The sequence below is a fragment of the Caretta caretta genome, chromosome 10 (genome assembly GCF_965140235.1).
Source record: "Caretta caretta isolate rCarCar2 chromosome 10, rCarCar1.hap1, whole genome shotgun sequence".
Lineage (NCBI taxonomy): Eukaryota > Metazoa > Chordata > Testudines > Cheloniidae > Caretta > Caretta caretta.
Genome location: NC_134215.1, coordinates 11,994,202 through 12,010,580, shown reverse-complemented (window position 1 = coordinate 12,010,580; position 16,379 = coordinate 11,994,202). Strand labels below are relative to the sequence as shown.

General features: G+C 42.0%; 1 protein-coding gene across 4 annotated transcripts in view; it reads right to left on the bottom strand.

Moving 5' to 3' along the window:
• MAD1L1 (mitotic arrest deficient 1 like 1) overlaps window positions 1–16,379 on the bottom strand; it is a 563,294-nt gene that overhangs the window by 389,789 nt on the left and 157,126 nt on the right. For all 4 annotated transcript variants that reach the window (XM_048868281.2, XM_048868284.2, XM_048868285.2 and 1 more), the window contains exon 11: window positions 14,256–14,400. In XM_048868281.2, coding sequence (XP_048724238.1) covers window positions 14,256–14,400 — 145 coding nt within the window. The remainder of the gene's footprint in view (window positions 1–14,255; window positions 14,401–16,379) is intronic.

Here is a 16,379-nt window from a genome sequence, read left to right as displayed (position 1 = left end):
GATTTGCTGCAAATATATAACAGTGGTGGCAACAATGATCTATTTGGTCATGTTTTAATCAGATAAAGTCACAGAGGGACCATAATATTTACGTTCAGCCCTTTCTGAGGTGGGAGGAAGGGACGAAGGGCTCTGCCTGAGAGACTTAACAGGCTCCAAAATTGCCTTATTAATAGGTAAATCCACCTGTAAAGGCCCTGTGGTGTCCAAATATATCAATAAAGACTCCTTAACCTCCTCCACCTTGATCCCCAAACTTGAGGCCAACCTCTTCAACAGCTCTTTTATAAGCATCAGCAGGGATGGGATGGGAAGGGAAACAAAGGAGCCAATCTCCAATTCCGAGGACAAAGAATCACCCTCTGCTGACCAAGGAGGGGCTGCTCCTGATGGTGCCAGAGACTGGTGCCACGTCAGTGAAGAGCAGCCAACATTGTGGGCTTTTCCTTTCACGGTACCATAGGTGTGAATTCTGAGACAATGCAGATTGTTGCGGTACCGTGTGCTGCACCAACGATATCAGTGCCCCTCAGTCTGCTGGTACCAAAAGCACGATATCCTGCACTGAGAGCGACACCAGTACTGATAGGCTCAGCAGATTTTTCGCTGCCACAAACGCCTTTGGCATGGTCAGTACCAAGATAGTCTCAGGTTGCTGAAGTACTGCAGACATAGAAGTTGCCCCTTTGGGCCCCGCACTCCGTGGTACCTATCTGGGTGCTGGAGTCAACAATGCTGGATTCTGCACTATCAGTGTAGAGGAGTGCTTAGGTTTCAGCTGCTTTCTACTCTTATCCCCATGCTGAGAAGATTTTGGTGCCAGCAAACTTTCTCTCTCAATGATCTGTTCAGAGGCCTTATATTTCTTCTTAGGCACTGGGGAGAGCAAGCAGTGCTGGGTCTTATGAACAGAGGCAGCACTCCTGATCCATGCTGAAACACTTGGTGCTGAGTCAGAATGACTAGGCTTTGACAGAGGTCTCAGGGTCACCTCCATGAGCAAAAACTTTAGCCTGGCTTTTCTGTCTTTCTTTGTCCTTGGCTTAAAGTCTTTGCAAATCTGGCAACGATACTGAAAATGAGCTTCCCCTAAACACTTCAAGCAACTTGAGTGTGGGTTGCTCACCGGCAACAGCCGAGCACAAGAAATGCAGGCTTGGGTTTGAAGGTTTTGAGGCTATGGGCTGGCTTTGGAGTTTGACCCTGGGAGCCAAGGATTTGCTCTTTGACCAGGTTACTTGGGGTCCGAGGGCTGCCTTGGTCACCACGCTTGGGATTGGAAAAGAATCTAACCCTATCTACACTATTAATTAAATACTTATCAGCTAGAAAACTATTTACAATACATTTACAATGAGCACCCTGAGACCACTTGCTAAGGCAAGGTAAGCCACACAATTCCAACAGCCATCATGAGGCGGTAAGAATGGTGTGTGGGGTGAGCGCATACCAAGAGTGGAATGCACATGTGCAATCACTCCAAGATGAATCATTTTCATTCTAAAATATTAATCAAATATTCACAACAGTCGAAGAGAGGTGCTGCAAACAGGCACTGAACAAGAAAGTTACTATTGAACAATACTATGTGGAGAGCAATTCTAAAACCCTTAAAGTTCAACAGTGAACACTTGGACATTGTTTGAAAGAAAGATACTCTAACTGGCTGATGGAGTGTGAGGTGTAACTTTACTAAAGCCTCCTATCACACAAGAAATAAGACAATTGTGCAATTGCTTGATTGTCTCTCTCTCCACTTGTTTTTTTAAAAGAAAAAGAGTAAACTCTGCTAACCCAATTTTACATCTGAGGATTTAAAAGTGCAGAAGTCAAGAAATTCAAAGTTGTAGCCTTCACAGCAAAGGTAACTCTCTAAATGGCACACAGATACTAACACCTTCATACTTATGCTAGAACTGTGTAAACCTCTCATATAGCTGATCCCCTCTCGTAGACACAATGGCCATTGTGACATTCTATATCTTGGGGGAGAGTCTTGTCACCCTCATATTCCTTATTTATATATAATTATGATCTTGCATATAAAGCAGGCAGTGTGAAGTATCAGGGGAAAGGTTACAAGCTGCTCAAAGTCATTGTTCTATCTAAATATGTATATAATTAATGCATATGAAGTTATGAGAGTGCGTTGTATGCTTGTCACTAAAATATGCTGTAGGTTTGAGAAGTGCTCAGATATTCACTCCCCAGAGATAACAGCAAGAAAAGTAACCAGCGCCATGGTGGGTTTCAAAGAATCATCAATAGCCACTGTCCAGCAAGGGAGCTACAATTCAATGACTCACCAGCATAAGGCCACACCAGGGGAATTGCTCAACTTTGCATGGGGCTTAGCAATGCCCACCAGACATACCTGAACTTGTGTACTCCAAGCACATGGGACTGAGCCGATAAAACAGAACACAGGGGCCCCACACTTGGCCTTTCTCCTGTCCTCACCTATGCTGCAAGCAACAAACACAATGAGAAGACTGAAGACTCCAACAGAGGAGACTGGCCCAGGTTTAAGGGACAAACCTGTATATTAAGGACTGCAATATCCAGTGGGGTGAGAAAAACTGCTTAATCTAGACGTTGCCCAGTCTAATAGAATTGAGAGTTTAGACTGCACACTTTTATTTTATTTTGGTAACTAACTCTGATTTTTTACCTATCACTTATAATCACTTAAAATCTATCTTTTGTAGTCAGTAAATTTTTTTAACCATTTATCTTTACCAATGGGTTTGTCTGGTGAATCTGCTCAGGTTTCCAAAGGTTGGTGTATATCCACTTTCCATCCACCACTGCTCATCTTGAGTAGTGCAAAACGATATATTCCTGGGGAGCTGGGGGGATTTGGCTGGTGCCTTACTCTGTGTGATTCATGAGTGGCTCTGGGAGCATTCATGCAATCTAGCTTGGTGTAGGGCTCCACATGCGGTTGTGCTGAGTGATAACAGCACCTGGAGGGGTTTGCCACTTGTCACTAGCAAAGCATTAAGAGAGACAGACAGCCCAGGCTGGAGAGTCAAGGGGGCACAGCAGTCCCACAGTCCAAGGCTGCACGCCAGGGATCCCATCACAACCATGCTTTAAATACTTTTGGATCCTACCCAAAAATCATTCCTTTCCCACAATCACCCTTAGACGCTGCCCAAGCCTCTCCCCACCCACTTCAATCAGCTACTATAATTACCAACTCACCCTCAGCCTTCATCTTGCTCACCAGATGTCTCTTCTGTCTGCACTACTTCCCTCAACTGCAGCTCCTCCTCCCTACTTCCAAGCAGGCTTCTCTTCTATCCTCACTCACCACCTTTCATAATTCAAGGCTTGGGGGCTTAAGGCATAAACTGCACAGAACATGCAGTAAGGAAGCAGAGGAGATGCATAAAAAGGTTGGTTGCTGAGAGAACCGTAACTTTGAATTGCCTAACTTCGGTGTGTTTAAATTCTCAGCCATATCTTTGGATTAACCTAGTTTTCTTTTATTGAATATAAAATATTTTAGCTTTTGAGGCCACAAAGACCTTTATTGAGGCGAAATGTGGAGACTGAAGGTCAAATAAATTCCTCTTTTATGAGTGTATTCCTAATTTTCATAATCTAACCTCTTAGAATATATTAATGTTCCTTTGCTAGGGAAAAAACAGAACCTAGTCATCATTCAGGGAGAAGGAATCTTACTTCTAAACCCCGGAGAACAGATCCCATGGTTTGTAGCACATTTAAAAGGCTCTAAACACCTTTGCTGTAATTAAAAATACTGTCAGATACACCATCAATACGAGAAACGGGACACGCCTGTGTTTAAAAAACAGAATAGAGACAGTAATTTAGCATTTCTCTGCACAGAAATCATCTCTGATATTTGCTATAAGTACTTTTGCACACTTTGATGCAAATCCAGAACCCAGCGCAATCTGCTGGAGCTAAGCATTGGGCAGATGCACAGAGGCCAAGAGGAAGAACCCTCTTCCCAGAGCAATGGCTGGAGTCACCTCTATGGGCCCTTTCATGGCTCCCCGCTTACAGAGAAAGTCAGGAAAGATCTGTGTAGCAGTAAATCCCCTGACTCTGGTCCCTTCCTGCATAGGAGATACCACCTGGATGCTTTCTCCAAATCCTGCCCTCCACTGTGCTGCAGAATCACAGCAGTACCTAGATCAGGAAACCTCCAAGGTCAGAGTCAGAGCAGGATTTACCTTCTAGCTGTGAAAAATTAGGCCAATAAAATGAATCAGTTCTGTGAGATATTACCAAGACAAGTCTGAGCAGTATTACGATAGAGCAACAAACTTAAAGAGCAGCAATACAAGGACAGCCCAAGCTTTCAAACTGCTCTAGTGGTTATATGCACTGTTGTTGTAGCCGTGCTGGTAGAGCCCTGCAAATGCACGGACAACTGCTTTACATCTGCAGATATCCGCATCCGCGGATGATTTTTGCAGATCGTGGGTGGATGCAGATGCAAATTTTATATCTGAAGCCCTGCAGATCTGTGGCTATCTGCTTTATATCAGCGGGTCATTTTTGCAGATCGGATGCAGATACAAATTTTGTATCTGCGCAGCGCTCTGCGTGTTGGTCCCAGGATATTAGAGAGAGAAGGTGGGTGAGGTAATCTTTTATTGGCCCAACTTCTGTTGGTGAGAGACATAAGCTTTCGAGCTTACACAGAACTCTGTGTAAGCGCAAAAGCTGGTCTCCCTCACCAACAGGGGTTGGTCCAATAAAATATATAACCTCCCCCACCTTGTCTCTCTAATAGTTATAGTAAGTGAAGCAGAGGTAGAAGGAATCATTTCTGGTCTGGAGACCACTTCTGGCCCTAGAACTGCATGAAAATGCAGATGTGAACCAGAATGCCAATCCAATAAATCAGCAAGTAAGGGAGCCTTGAAGCCTTCAAGAGTAATTCTGTGGCAGACTATGGCAGACTAACAAGAGCCTAACAGAACTACATCCCACTGTCACTTCCTTAGCTGTAAAGTAGAGGAACTAAATGAAATCAGAGCCAGGGACACACACCATGGAATCAGGCAAATAGATTAGGCTTACAAAGGAAAAATGAGGAGACAGGATGACAAAGGAGAAAAGCATGTCTGTATCAGGGAATATTGATTTCTCTTCCCCACTCAAAGCTCTTCAGGTCTCCAACTAGGTATCCATTACAATATTTTCTTTTTAATTTGAAGATGCCTCCTCCTTCCAATTATACTTGTTCTCGCATACTGCCCCTAAATTACTGCAAACAGCTTCCTCCCAGAACACATCCCTTTCATCTCTTCTGTTCATTCTCTAAAATAAAGAGATTCTGCGGATGTATTGGTGAATGATATTAGTGGCTCTCTTGAAACAGCCTTTTTCAAATAGTAAAATGGTTTGTGTTCACCCAATTCTGGAAGCAATTTCCATTAGCTTAATATAGTCATGATATTTTATCAAGGCAATTATACTCTTAGCTATCAGTAACAATTAAACCCTTAGACTGGAGTTGCTTAATAAAAGTCTCAAAATACAAATCACACATTCAAAATACAGCATATTTAAATGTCAAGCATGCAAATAAGAACTTGCAATGAATATAACGAAGCACAAAGTATAAATCAGCATAACTAATTCTGGCACTAGATAAGACTATTCTAAGATTACATGGAAAGTATTGTGTAATTCTGATCACCGCATTATAAGACCACTGGTGGACAGATTGTAATGGGGCATTGAGAAGTAACCAAAATGACTCCAGGGACTGTTGAGTTTTGTTTGTGAGGGAAACAGGAGTGCAGAAAGATCTGCCTTACTTGGTTTCTACAGCTTTATTTAATAAAAACATTCCATATGCCATTGAGAAGAGTGGTATATATGATACTAAAAGAGCCAAGATTACACTGATGCAAATCAAGAATATAAAACTTTTCTTTCTACAGCATTCTCCATGCACACTACATCCCCAAATGCTTTACCCTTGAGCTCTATTACATATTTATCAAGCTAAACAAAACAGAGTCTGACAGAAATTCATAGGTACATGCACGAAAGACAATATCAAAACCTGAAATCTGAAGAGTGATTTGGATTGGAATCAACAACATAGATAAAGAAAAGCTGTTCCAAATGGCAGGAGCTTCAGAGGAGAAGCTTGCACTAAGTATGGCAAAATAGTTGGGAGAGATGAATAGGCGAGTCCCACACATGAAAAGGGAGAAAAGAGAGGAAGAGAAATGACAGGCCCAGTTTCTGTGAGCCCTCACAGCAGAAAGTCCTTAGGGAGAAGAGGCACCCACAACCCCATTCTACTTGCTGGCCAGTTGGCAGAACTGGTGGACCAAGGAAGAGAACATCTTCCAGGAAATAGTGCACAGGACTAGGAGACATGAGTCATGGGTTCTATTCTCAACTGCACCAGTGCCATGCTGCATGACCTTTCGTAAGTCACATCCCCCCATGCCTCAGTTTCCCCATCTGTGAAATGAGGATAATAATGTGTACCTTCCTTTGCACAGTATTTTCAGATTCAATGAGGAGTACAGACTATGTATTAAAGAAGAGGTGGGGCCAATCTCATTCAGTACCTTTCCTAAGGAGCCTCGGTTGGAAACTAATGCCACCTCTCCTGGCAAATCCTCCTGGACAGGGTAGTGTCATCCCATGAGTGAAGACCTCCGAATGCAGCTGCCACCCAAACACAGAAGGCGTAACCCTTGCCCCTGGCCAGAAAAAAATAAAAGCATGGGGCAAGGGTTTCAGTGGAGGAAGAGTTGCGACTCAATAGAATACAAGCCAGTGTTCAAGATGATCCATAAGAGGTCATAAACTGAGTCAGAGGTAGAAACCAGCTTAGAAACAATTACTACTTATTTCATTAAGGACCAACGGGGAGCTTGGCACTATTCAAGACAGAGAAGAGTAGGCATGACCCCTGCCTCAAGGAGCTTACAATCTAAACAGAACTGCAACACAAAACACATTGGGAGACCCAGAAGAAAGTCTGTTGCAGAGTTTTTGTTTAACCCACCCATCCGTTATATTGAAAACAATCAAGCTGGCAGAGTTAAATATGTTCACAGCCCAGATAAAATTACTGATCAGTATAAAAGGAGTTAACTCACTGAACTCCGAAGAACCTTTTTGACTCCTTAGGACCAGCCGCAAGAAAAGATCATTCACTATCCCAAGGAAGAGCTAGACACAGAGTCCAATGTGGCAAAGAAACCAACAGTATTATTCTGAATCCTATGCAGCTACAAAACAAATCAGGTGGTAAATCAAGTCAGGAATTCTGAATATGCCATGCTTAAGAACAGTTTAATCACACAGCTCAATTTCTGATGGATCTCTGCAGTTCTAGGCTCTTAGACTCACTCATATAGTTAATATTGACTTTTGAGAAGATGCCTTCTAGGGACAATCTGTGTAAATAATCAGCCAGTGTCTTAGTTAATCAATACTTACTTAATCCTGAACTCAAACCACCACCACAAAAATTATGTCTCACTAAAAGTAGATTTATAAACAGAACACATGATCTGGTTGAACACACTGAAAGGAGAATGAACGAGGAGTACTTGTGGCACCTTAGAGACTAAGAAATTTATTTGAGCATAAGCTTTCGTGAGCTACAGCTCACTTCATCAGATGCATGCAGTGGAAAATACAGTAGGAAGATAGATATAGATACACACACAAACACACACAGAGAACATGAAAAAATGGGGGGTTGCCATACCAACTCTTAACGAGACCAATTGATTAAGGTGGGCAATTATCAGCAGGAGAAAAAAAAAGTTTTGTCGTGATAATCAGGATGGCCCATTTCAAACAGTTGACAAAAAGATGTGAGTAACAGTAGGGGGAAAATTAGCATGGGGAAATAGCTTTTAGTTAGTGTAATGACTCATCCACTCCCAGTCTTTATTCAAGCCTAATTTAATGGTGTCCAATCTGCAGATTAATTCCAATTTTGCAGTTTCTCGTTGGAGTCTGGTTTTTAAGTTTTTTTGTTGGAGGATTATGACTTTTAAGTCTGTGATTGAGTGACCAGGGAGGTTGAAGTGTTCTCCGACTGGTTTTTGAATGTTATAATTCTTGACATCTGATTTGTGTCCATTTATTCTTTTGCATAGAGACCGTCCGATTTGGCCAATGTACGTGGCAGAGGGGCATTGCTGGCACATGATGGCATATATCACATTGGTAGATGCGCAGGTGAACAGGCCTCTTATGGTGAGGCTGATGTGATTAGGTCCTATGATGGTGTCCCTTGAATAGATATGTGGACAGAGTTGGCAACAGGCTTTGTTGCAAGGATAGGTTCCTGGGTTAGTGTTTTTGTTGTGTGGTGTGTGGTTGCTGGTGAGTATTTGCTTCAGGTTGGGGGGCTGTCTGTAAGCGAGGACTGGCCTGTCTCCCAAGATCTGTGAGAGTGAGGGATCGTCCTTCAGGATAGGTTGTAGATCTTTGATGATGCGCCACTAGCCATCACCTCCAGCCCCCAACTAAAACCTCTCCAGTGCATCATCAAAGATCTACAACCTATCCTGAAGGACGATCCCTCACTCTTCCTACTGTATTTTCCACTGCATGCATCTGATGAAGTGGGATTTAGTCCATGAAAGCTTATGCTCAAATAAATTTGTTAGTCTCTAAGATGCCACAAGTACTCCTCGTTCTTTCTGCTGATACAGACTAACACAGCTACCACTCTGAAACCTGAAAGGACAATTGAAATTTACGGCCTTTCCCGCTGAGAGTAGAGTACCCAAAGGTAAACAATCTACAAACAGGAGGGAGACACTATAAACAAACAGAACAACATTCAGGAAAATAAGACTAATTCACTTATGGTGTAAATTCATTAGATGAGAGCAATGAATAAGACCAGGGCAGTGGAAGTTCAAGTCAAAGTCTACTGTCCAGGGATTGATCTAGACTTGCTTGCACGGGCTTGACATATTTTTATCTGGTAGCCGATTCTTGGGATCCAGATTTTGAGCTCTCCTTTTTTTAAATTACCAGATTCTCTGCTGTGCCATATTTCAATTCACCACAGCAAGTGGGGGTCAGGTGCCATCAGCGAATCCCTAGTTCTCAGAATCTGTGCTGGTCTCAGTCTTGGTACAGATTACAAGAGCCTGGGGCCAGCTCTGACCTGTGGCAGCTGGCAATGGCCCAAAGAACCAGCATTGACTAGCTGTGAATATTCAGAGTACACTGCATTCTGGCCATACGCTCAGCACAACCTTCCAGGCCCTGTCGCAATCCCTGTGCCAGTGGTTGTTCAAGTAATGCTCTGCACCAGCTGAGAACTCCCCAATATCAAGGGAATTCTCAGATGGCTACATGCAGCTGCTTTCCAGCTCCTTTGTGCTGCCACAGCGAGGCCAGGAGACAAATGCACCAAAGAACTGCCCTGCTTCTTTAGCCCTAACTTTAAAGGGAGCCAAATGTAAAATGATGCCCTAATGTCTGTCCATATCTGTATACAGCAGAAATAATAGTTCTAAGGAAGGTGTAAACTGTCCTTGTTCCCTTCAAGAGGGAGTTAACCCTGAAACTCAATGGCACATTCAATGCCAAAATAGTTAATTGCTGTTTTACTACTGATTAAAACACCAAAGAAAGGTGAGGTAGGATCACACCATGAGCGCCACCCAAACTACTATGAGTGGCATCCCAGTTTGACCACCCCAACTGAGCAGACTCTGGGAAGCGTGGGAGTATACCACCTCTTCTACTTTCCAACTTGACTCCTGCTTCAATTTGTCCTCGAACCTCCACTAATGTCAAAAGCTGTCCTCACATCACACAATAAACAAGCATCTCAGGGCTTTGCTTTTATCAAACCCTGACTCAGTCAGCAGCTTATATTCAGACCAGGGACCTCAAAAAGGGACAACTGTGAGAGAACTAGATGCCATTAAAAAAAAATCTAGGAGACTCAACTCCAGCTATGGCAGCTTTGCCTTTTATTTCCTACAAAGAAAGCAAAGACCATAAGCTCTGTGCAAAACTCTGAAAAGCAGAAAGAAATACACCCAAACTTAAGGATAACACACAAGTCAGACAAAAAGCTACCTTAGTAAATATGGCATTCAAAGCCAATTTGGCATCAAATCAAACAGGGGAGGGAGAGACAAGAGCGGCAGGCTGTGTCACACAGAATTTCAGGGAAATCTCACTGCTACCGTTAGTGGAGCTGCCCCAGAGTTAGAGCCATTGTGAGAGATTTCTCTAAAATTCTGAGCATAAACAAAGCCACACAGAGAAACTTCACCACCACAATAGACGCAGGATTAAGCCAAGGGGAACTGTGGCAGACAGAAAATGAATGAATATACCCCTTCAAACAATTTCTTGTCTAGCAAGGATAGTGGCTTTCGGGGACGCCTTTAAACCAACAGTGATATCTGAAAAATCCTTGGGCGACCAAATCTAGCCTTCATACTTAATTTAAAACACGCATGTAAAAAACTGTAATGGAACTCAAGTCCAGGACACTGCGTCCAGGCACACAGTATAGACGGACCAGCACGTCTTAATTGATTGTTTGTCTGCACCAAGAGCCAAAGATCACATGCTAGAACCTACTCCGCTGGTAGAGACAGAAATGAGAGGGCCAGACTGATGGTTTAGCAGCAGCAGTCTGAGTGCTGCTGTACCAAAGAGCCAAGACTATGAAAATGTCATGTACTGAGAGCTGGCAGAGAATTATGCTAATCTTGATTACTGATTAAGTCACAGTGAAGCATCTATAGTGCATGGGAAAGAACAAGGAACCAGTGGGCAAATGAGGCGGGAAGACCCAGAGCAAAGGGAGGACAGGATAGAGACTGAAATAGGGAGATCAGAGCAGCCAAGTGAGGCTGAGATACTGTGGCAGGTGGGGAATGAAGGAGTGAGGCCTAGTGAAGCGGGGACTCTAGAATGGTCAAAAAAATGACAGACTAAAGGAAGAGGTCAGGAATGGCTGAGGAGGGGTCAGAGCAGCAAAGCAAGTTGCTCCTAGAGCAGTGTCAAGGAGCAGGAGTGGATACCTTTATTACATTAATATTAAACACTACTGCAATGGAAGGGAAGAACTAGCTTCTCCTTTTTGTTTGATTTTAAATAAGTGATAAACACAGAATTATCACACACCAGGTCTGCCTTGATTCACAAAGAAAGGAAGATACAGTCATTGCATAACATTTTTACTATCAAACCAGTTGGGTCTCCTTATTTGCTAGGATAGGGTAACTGATTCTTTGCCTATTCAAAGGAGCAGGCGGTGACAGCCACAACATACGCACACTACCAGGGAGCAGTAAGGACCATGTCACATACAACATTGCTTCTCCCAAAATGTGATTTTTATAGTCCTGTTTAACAAATCACACTAGATTCACCAGGGAGCTGGATAAGTGAACTCCCCTTCCTTCCCTCCTCCTTTCTATTCACAATGACATAGACAGCAGTACAGCCTACTACTGATGCCACTAATTAGATGATTAAATACCACTTTAGGTGATATGCTTTCACTGTGAAATTATTATTTTTAAAGGCGATCTATTTGCTTAATCTCATTTTAAACCACAAGATCATAATTTCTTTTTAATTAAATTAAAATTCCTTTTCCTAATTTTGCATGAGCAGAGCAACCATTAAAAGAAACAGCACTGAGGAAACAATGCCTAAATTTCTGCCCTAACTCTCACTGTATGCGTGGTTCTATACAAAGGATCCCATATAATCCTGGACAAAACAGATTTTCTGAGGACAAAGATATCCTTTTCGCCTTTGAAGTAGCTTGGATGAAATATTATACAGCCCACTGAAAGCTTCCACTTTCAAAAAGTAAGTTTATTTGGTATGAATTCAGGACATTTCCAGTGATTTCTCCTTTTCTGAGAGAAATCAAACCACAGAGAAGAACAAATCAAAAGGGTTCCATGTCTTCAATACAGAAATTAGGATATGGACCACCACATGGTATGTTGAAGGGAACGGACTGTGATCTTTCAATCCAGAACTTTAAAAAGGAATCTGTATCCTATTGTTCCACCACAAAACATATTTGTCAGCCGAAGAGTGGAAATAAGCTAACAAAAGAAATATTTTGGTAGTTTACTGGGCAACTGTTTTTATAACCGCTTGCTCAGGTCTGACACTATACTCAAGAACCTCAAACAGCTAAGGAGATTACAATAGAATCTCAGAATTACGAACCCGAGAGTTACGAACTGACCAGTCAACCACACATCTCATTTAGAATCAGAAGTATGTAATCAGGCAGCAGAGACCAAAAAAAAAAAAAGTAAATACAGTACCTTACAGTACTGTGTTAAAAAGACTACTAAAAATAAAAGGAAAGTTTTAAAAAAGATTTGACTACGTAAGGAAATTGTTTCTGTCCTTGTTTCACTTAAATTAAGATGGTTACAGGCAGCATTTTTCTTCTGCACAGTAAAGTTTCAAAGCTGTATTAAGTCAATGTTCAGTTGTAAACTTTTGAAAGAACAACCATAACGTTTTGGTCAGAGTTACGAACATTTCAGGGTTACAAAACCTCCATTCCTGAGGTGTTCGTAACACTAAGGTTCTATTGTGTGTATATATAGTGTATGTGGGGGGGAGGGGAGGGATGAGAGAGAGAGTGTGTGTGTGTGTACACGTACACATACCTAAAGGCTGACAAAGTTTTATCAAGTGCTGTATTCTTTTTCAGAATACCTGGAATTACCCAACTATGTCGACAACCACAGATATCCCATTACAGACCATACCAAAACCAGAAGTGTATAGGGCTGGGAAAATCCTGTCTATGCTGCTTGTCATTTCAGTGAGCCAAGGGGAGAAATGGTTTCCTCTCATAGTTGCCAGCCACTCAGAATGCAATGCCTGCCGCAATGTGTCAAGAAAAGCGACAGCAATTCTGTCTCTTTCTCACTTACTGGACTCTCCATGGTATCAAATACTGCAGCCAGAAAGAGATTTAACTAATATCCCCTTGTGAAACAGCTGCTTCACGCTCCAGAAAGCCCTACTTAGTACACCATACATCACAGCCTCATTGGCTCAGCTCTGACACGGAATTACAGAACTGAGCACAGAACAATGAAAGCAAATCAAGATCCTGTAGTCAACATTCAAATTTCAAGCCTGAAGCAGTAGCAACACATCTCCTTTCTTTTTCCTTTTCTTTTTTTTTGGGGGGGTGGGCCACATTCCTATAGCATGCTGGAAAGAATTACTCTGCCCAATTTCAACCTTCAAATCCCAATAATGCATCTATTTAGTAAAGCTGCATCACCACCACCCTCACTATATCTTGTGCATAAGCTCTCATTGAGCTGAGCTACCACATAATCTTATTACCTTCATCTCTCCTTCCTACTGTCTTGCTTCTCCCAGCTATTGGCACATCTAGTTTAGAGCCTGATCCAGTAAACATACATGTGTGTAAGTTTGCTTATGTGACCAGCCCTATTGACTTCAATGAGATTGCTAAAATAAGTGAAGTTACGCATGGGTGTCTTTGGAAGGTGCAACTCACACCTTTGTGGCTAGAGAGAAGTAATAAATAATCATAATTTGTCTTTAGGCAACAGTACCATCAAATTTAATACAAAACAATCAGGGTTCTACAGGTTTTTAAAACATTCTATAGAAGTTAACCAAAAACTAAAGTCCTGCTACCCAACTTCATAGATTGGTTCAAAATATCTGTAAAAAGGATTCTAAACGAATTTCGGTAAAACTCTATTAGTTTAACTCCTACCATTAAATCTGAAAGGACTTTTACATACGGGCGATGTGACCATCTCATCGTTCCCTAAGTTCTATTTCTCCACAGGACCACGCACACAGTATAGCACCTATCTTCTAGTTGGGGAAGTGAGCGAGGCAGCTATCAAGGCCATTTTAAACTCCATTCAGTGGCTCAGACACAGAAATACACCAATGGTAACATAACTTAACTCTCTTTCCTAACACAGATGCCAAGGACGACATTAAGTGGTGCGTCACCTACGTAACAGCAGCCTACACAAGCACCGCACACCAGCAGGCCAGCACAGACACCCGTGCATTTACTCTGAGCAGACCCAAAGACAAGACTTAAGTCATTGTTACAGCATCCACTACACTGAGACCAAGTAGCACTGAATCATCAACTACGAAGCAGACATGACAAGAAATAAGAGGACTGCAGGAACAGTATCTACGGGTGGGGAGAAGGGTTTGCATTCCTAAATTCTGTCTAGATGCCATACCTTGGTAAGCAGTAGCACTCGTTTCTGCAAGCGCCTGACGAGACCTTCATGCTGCTCACGCTTTTTCTTCTCATCCAGTAGCTGGCTCTGGATCCGTAATACCTCTTCCTGTAGCTGCTGCCGAGCCTTCTCTAATATCCGGGCACTAAAGACAGAAGATACCTGTCAGATCTTAATATTACCTCATACCCATGTAGGTCAGAAAAACTTAGCAGAAGTACAAATAGCAATGGAACGTATTATCAGCATTTTTTTCAAAGAGATATAAATGTCCAATGGCCAAGCTTATTGCTTAGCCCCAAAACAATTACATTGCTTTACATGGGTAAATACTTACTCTTCAGCATCAGCATAATAACGGATCTTAGCCCTTTTAAATATTAACTAGCTAGAGAAGTGATTGCCATTAAACCTAATCTGCATTCAAGCATAGCTAATATTTGGTTAGTAATTGTGGAAACTATCCATACTGTGTTCTTGCCAGCAGCCTAGGCTGGCACATAGTTTGTGTCCTGTGACTGGGTAACAGCACTTATTTTGCAACACGGACAGAACTCCCAGACATGCCTGTGTAGCCAATTTCCCCTTCCTCTCAGCTCTCTGTGCAGCAAGACATCCCAAACAGCATTGACCCACATGCTCTTGGGGCTGCTCTGTGCACGTATCCTCTGGGCACTCTATTCCTTGCTGAGGCACTTGATAGCTGTCTATATTTACCCATAATGCATTAGTACAAGCAGTTAGGCATTATAGTAGATGTTGGCAACAAACCTGATTGATTCATGAAAAAAAGTTGCAGGAATAACTCAGCTTTATTCAAACGCAGGCAGAAGAGAGTTTCACAACCAGAGTACAAAAACAGTGTGAACAAGCCCTGAAAATGAAAATTACTGTGTACCAAACACAAAACTTCAAGCAGAGTAAAAGCACCAATACCACGTGTTCTTTATCATTATAAATCAAAAGAAAATAAATGAAATATCCTTCAACAAATAAAATATCACCATTATTCAGGCACTGTTTAGATATGGCAGGAAAAGTGGCACTCCTACATCCTGATTGCCAGAACAATTTATGGTCTTCGGGCATTTTACTGGGAAATTGCCATAAATCCCCAATCAGCGATTTCCCGACCTCTGATCCTTCCCTCTAACAACAAATATGCATTTTAAAACTCTAGATGAATTAAAAGGCTATTTAAAGTTCCAGTTCAATTTGGAACCATTCACAGACCAATTTGATAATCCAGCAGCGTGAAACAGATTCTTCATTTGTGTGTTCAGGTGGGAAGTTCATTAAGAGGGCTTTAAATCTGCATTTGAAAATGACTAATTTAATTACCAGAGTCCCACTATTTCCCTGGTTCTATTTTAATTAATTAGTTAGTTACACAAAAAGAAATCGGTGCTCAAGAGCTTCCAAGTTGATGGGACATAGAGTGGTGTCTGCCTCTCACTAACGGGCTGATTCCCTCTTCATCACAAGCTCAGTGCAAATGTCCTAAGTTCTATGGGATTCTAATAGAAATATCAGTATTTTTCCTAGCCAGCGAGGATTCCAGAGGGTAAACAGAGAATTTTTGTTGTGTTCATTTTTTGGATAAATCTACCATTACATGATAGCCCTCTGCGAATGTACAGAAATCTATCTCCATCAAAAAGATATTCCTCAGCTGTCAACATTAGAAAGCCCCATTCCAGTCCTCTAATACTGTGAAACACGAGCAAGAATCCTGTGGGAAAACAGAGTTCCAGTAAGATGTCACAAGGAGGTATGTAAACCCAGATAGAACACATCAGGCTGTTAACCTATGATGAATATCACGTTAACAAAACTATTGTAACCCTCTGGAGACTAAATACACACAAACATTTATTGTCAATCTGGAAAGTTCTACTGTTAAATACCACTTTCACACAAAAAAACCCTCAACCCTTAAATAATAAAATCCTCCCAAGCACATTTCAAATTACATATGATCCGGGGTGAATAACCATGTAAGATCCACCCACTGTCTGACAGGATATAGAAATCCTCTCCTCCATGCTAAATTTACTGGTTAGGTTTAATCTACTGTTCCAGATCTGAGCCCGATGAAGGGTTTGGGTTTTTTTAAATTAAACT